The sequence below is a fragment of the Semicossyphus pulcher genome, unplaced genomic scaffold (genome assembly GCF_022749685.1).
Source record: "Semicossyphus pulcher isolate SPU_LCO1_2020_fin unplaced genomic scaffold, fSemPul1.0.p SCAF_19, whole genome shotgun sequence".
In the NCBI taxonomy this organism is placed as follows: Eukaryota; Metazoa; Chordata; class Actinopteri; order Labriformes; family Labridae; genus Semicossyphus; species Semicossyphus pulcher.
In genome coordinates, this window is record NW_027211692.1 from 18,497,359 (window position 1) to 18,502,326 (window position 4,968).

Genomic DNA, 4,968 nt, shown 5'->3' on the forward strand with positions numbered 1-4,968 from the left:
CTTAATTTAAGGATTCACTTTTTTCTTCTTTATCGCCTGCAGGGAGAGCTGAGAGGATGAGACAGTTAAGGGCCGTGAGCTGTAGACCTGCCTCAATATAGGAAAGGGGAGAAGTGTACGGTAAAACTGGAATGAGTGACAGCCCTATAAGTGATCATGAAATTAGCTTTGAAAGTCACACAACACACTCACCACTCTGTTCACACACAAGAAACCAGGTCATTAAACGCATCACGTAGTGCTTCCATAATGTAGATTTATTAGAATATTCAGAGTAGTGCTATAACCTCTCATTCACTTGAGCGTCTGTCGATTCGTAGCCTTCATGGACGTGTTGGTCTGCGAGACGGGCGCTCTGCAATGAAATCAATCTGTAAAGCAACATAAGAGAAAAAAAAAAAGAGCTACCTAATATTTATATTACTAATTACGGAATTTACAGTCACAAAATTTCAAAGAAATCCGTGGGTTTCTCACTGACATATTAAAGAATATTAATAAATACATGTTTTTTTCCCTTTTTTTGAGATTCCTGGAGTAAACACTACCCCGAAAACTCGCCTCGGAAATCAGTCTCATTTCAGTGATTTGCCACGAAATAAAATAGGGATGATACACGGGAAACTTAGCAAGGATGCTGTCTGCATCTCTCTCTGCGTTGCCAACGTCTCACAGTCTTGAGCTGCATTACGGAGGAAGATCGCCCCGTATTTGTCGGCATTGTGGTTAGAGTTCATGAAACTGATTTAAGAGTCAGTTTGGGTGATGAGTTGTTCTTCTAGATACCACAGAACTAGGTGACAGTTTCCATCAGTCCAGCAGGAGAATCGTCCAAAAACTCTAGTACCATGATACCGGCAGCACAAGTCAGTTACGGTTAGATTTGTCTCTTTGCCTTGCTGCGTTTTAACAAAGTGTCCACTGTTTGGTGGAAAGGGGAATGATGGGACACGGAGAGAGAGAGTGAAGAAATGGGGACCATAGAGCCTTAGGGGTTGGGGATTGGAAGGGGGAGTCAGGACTTGATACAGTAAAGAAAGAGGAGGTGAACCGGGGAGGTGTCTGGTCCGGACCCGGCTGCTCTAATTGGATTTCTGGGTGCTCCGCTCAGCTCGGCAAAGAGATTTAAGGGGACCCTGTTTTCTTCTGGTGGGACTCTGTGTGTCGGGGGGCTTAGAGGAAGTTGTGCTTGAGGGTAAAAGTTTTGTTTCCCCAGCAGAGACCGGAGCGTGATGTTTGGATTTCTGCTTTAAATTTGTACCTGACCGCCATGCAAGGACGGGGTTTGTTGCAATGCAGTGAGTGTGGGAATGTGAGTTTGAGAGAGACAGAAGAGACAAAAGGAAAAGAGATGTGGATGTGTTGTGTATATGTTTCTTAAGTGTTTATCAGTCAGAGCAAATTCGGCTACACACAGGTTAAGTCTTGTTGGAAGGAAAGTGACCATGTCCTGGTAGAGTTTTGCATGTTCCAAGATATTTTGGGGTGTCAGCTAGTGACCAGATTTTATCTGAGAATCAGTGAAGAAAGGAGGGCCGTGTTGAACTATTTCAGACAAGAACCGGTGAATTCAGCATTATTACGTGCCAGTCCAGACTCTCCCATCAAAAGCCAGAAACTCCTCACTGCTCCAGTCGTACCACATAATGTCTGGTTCTCTTTTCTCTTCCTCTGTGCTTCAGAACAGGTTCGTCTTGATGGCTGGGTTGGGTTTTCTGTGGAAGGAGGACAGTACTCCGGCGAAGGGCCCAGTCATACTGTCCGCCGGCTGCCAGGCCTTCAGGATCTCCTGAGTCTGGATGGCGGGCTGGGCCACGGCCGGGTTGGACGGCCCCAGGCTAGACCAGCTTGGCGGCTTCAGCCCCTGGAGGACCGGAGAGCTGGAGGTGTTAGAGTAGCCGCTGTTGACAGGAGCCGGGCTGGGGCTCAGGCTGGCGGGGCTGCCCAGGTTCCCGTTGGCCGAGCCGGTCAGCGAGGCCGTGCTGTCAGGTGTGGGGCTGCAGGTGGATTCTTTGGACTCGTCGTCGTCTGATGAAGATCTTGGCTCTCCGCTCTTCTTCCCTCCAGAGCTGCTGCTGCTGCCAGTGGGCCCCCCTGAGCTGTTGGCTTTGGCGTTGGCTGCACGCTCCTGCTTACGAAATTTGGCACGCCTGTTCTGAAACCAAACCTGTTCGACACAGAGGTACAATTAATATCTAATTAATGACGGCATGAAATACATAATAAATAACATTATAAGGAAAAAAATGTTTTCCTGTGCTGAAGTTGTATTTGGTGTGTTCTGTCTGACTCTTTTTTTCAGGTCAAAGTAGAAGAATGAAAGCCTGATCCTCTCACCTGTACCCGGGCCTCGGTCAGGTCTATCTTCAGTGCCAGCTCCTCTCGGGTGTAGATGTCCGGGTAGTGCGTCTCTGCAAACACCCGCTCCAGCTCCTTCAGCTGGGAGCTGGTGAAGGTGGTCCTGATGCGCCGCTGCTTCCTCTTCTCGTTCAGGCCAGAGGGGTCCGAGAAAAACTTGTAAGGGACTGAGAGAGAAAATATATCTGTTTAGATGTGGAAAGACAGGATTCAGTATGGAGTAACTGAAAGCAGAGGTAACAGAGAATACACAGAGAGGCCCTGCTTTAATGAAGCAGGGTGTTTTATCAAATCAAATATTTTAAAATTTTTTTAAAAAAGCAACTTTTACAAAAGATAATCAGGAAGTCTTTCCCTTTTTAGATAAATTATAATACGCAGTTTTTCCTCAATTAACAAGTGGCTGAGTTTTGTACAGTAACTAATCTGCGGAGAGCACAAACATTGGTTTATAAATTGATTGCATTGTGTTTACAGTCAGTAAGGACTGAAAACAGAGTGACAAAATATGCACGCCTGACATTGTGCGCTGAAGTCCAAGAAATATCAAAATGTTAAAAAGACAATACCTTTTATTGTCCATTCCCCAAGCTGGTTAATTCAACCCCTTTTTGTTTTTATTACATTTTACCTGAAACATTTTCCTGTTAGACACAATGTTGAATTAGATGTCTGGCCCTCTAAAATAATTTAGCCCAATAAATTATAAGATTAAAAACTAATATAATTTGGTTCTTTATTTAGATGATTTTCAAAATGTTTAACAATAAAAGACCACTCTTCATTTTTGATGCAGCCAGTGTATCTTAAACAGTACAATTACTATATAGGCTACAACAAAAAGTAAATGTGTGTAAAATGTATATAGGACACATTACACAAAGCAAGCATTTTAGGCCTGTCAACATTTAGTCGAAAGATAATCACAAAAAATGCATGTTGAGATTAAAATTTCTAATTTCATTAAAATGTAAGAATAGTTGCTAAATAATTATGTTTGCAGGTAAAATAAAACAATTGAATTGAATGTTCGGTGGGCCTGTACGGCCACAGGTTTGTGTGCTTGGGATTCGTCGAGGATGATATGGCAAGCTGTCAACCTTGCATTTTAATACGACGATGTATAATCGTTAGTTGTTTTATCCTTATCATTTTTAATCGTTAGATTTGTTCTTATTATTAATTTATGCAGTTTTTCACATTTAGCATTTTCTATGCTTTTAGCTTGTCATTTAAAAATGTAATTACATTAAAATGTAAATTATTACACTGCTTTAGCATGCAAATGTCTCTCTACATGAAGTATTTTTTGCCGTTATTAAATTCAAAATCAATGAAGTCTAAACAAATGTAAATCCGTAAAACTGTTAAGGCCTAATATTGTGTAGATGATTTTATCGTCTATTACAGAAAAATAGAGTCGACCATTATTTTATTTGCATTTACGCCCTATTTTCTTTCTACATGTAGAGTTATGAACAAAACAGTTAAAGTCAGACGAAATGATTGAGACATCACAGCTTTTTCTCCTCGTTTTTTGAAATTATAATAAGCCGATGAACGAGAATTCCCTCATCCCAACAGAGATGAGGAGACAGCCGTAGACCTTGAGAAGAATAGAATTAAAGGCCCCTGTACCTGAGGAGTAAGGTGTGGGCTGGTGCTCTCGCAGGGCTCCCAGGGTGCAGCTGGCCGTGCTGAGCGGGGTGCAGCCCGGGTTGGAGAAGGGTCCGCTCCGGATCGGGTTGTACTGGAAGGAGCTGGCCTGGCTGCACGAGCTGAAGTCCGCGTAGGCCGACGCTTCCATGGCTGCCATGCAGGAGTCATAGGAGTTCAGGTAGGAGTAATCCATCTTATACATGGAGATGTGCCGGTGCAAACACCGGGCTGCCAAAGAAATGACGAGGGAAACTAGGATTCAGGGAGGCTCGGGTGTGTCTTCAGCTGCCTTTTACTTCAGGAGATGGAGATGATTTTGTTGAACCCAGTCACAGTTGGTCCGTTCTTCCAAAAGTCCTGTCAGCTTCTTGTTGTCTGTCTCACTGTCACGAGGATGTTTTCTCAGTAAATAATCCAGATGTTTTCGCTTTTCTCTTTTCAGCTTCTCTTTCTTCACTTTCCTCTGTTTTTTTTCTTAAGTCTCCGGCTTTCTTTTCTCTGTATGGTCTCCTCCTCAGTTTTCCTCCTCTGGACTGCAGTTCACGCTCTGCTCTCGCGCTCCGTTTGACAGCGCTCTGCGGCTCGCGCGGTGTTTATAATAAACTTGGCAGAGCGAGAGACAATAGCGAGGCGGTGGTCTAGTTTCCATGACAATGCCAGCAGTGAGTGAGCGTGGACACGGCCGCCCCCCCCGACCCCCTCCCTCCCACCGCTCACTGCACCGCCCACGCGCTCCAGAGCATCACGAGCTTGCAGGTGTCAACAGAGTTAAATAATGAGTCTAAAAACCAGCGACTTCTTCGTTTAAACAGTTATAAGGCAATTATGGTGAGTCAAGTCTCCTATCTTAGCCCAAATATGACCGAAATAAAGCGTCAATTTAACAAAATTCCTTCCAAAAAACTGGAATGCGTTTCTTGGAAATTTTCTCAACTCGGACTCGGATCAATT

At 43.9% G+C, this 4,968-nt stretch overlaps 1 protein-coding gene across 2 annotated transcripts; it reads right to left on the minus strand.

Moving 5' to 3' along the window:
• Positions 1-1,678: 1,678 nt before the first annotated feature.
• On the minus strand, positions 1,679-4,219 carry phox2a (paired like homeobox 2A). 2 transcript variants are annotated; one of them, XM_069669042.1, is made up of 3 exons: positions 3,997-4,219; positions 2,338-2,525; positions 1,679-2,167 (listed from the first exon to the last, which is right to left on the minus strand). In XM_069669042.1, exons 1-3 carry the CDS (start codon positions 4,217-4,219, stop codon positions 1,679-1,681), a joined length of 900 nt encoding a protein of 299 aa, XP_069525143.1. The 2 variants fall into 2 exon arrangements, with proteins under 2 accessions (XP_069525143.1, XP_069525142.1); XM_069669041.1 differs by having other exon boundaries at positions 1,679-2,183; positions 2,327-2,525; positions 3,997-4,210.
• Positions 4,220-4,968: the final 749 nt, after the last annotated feature.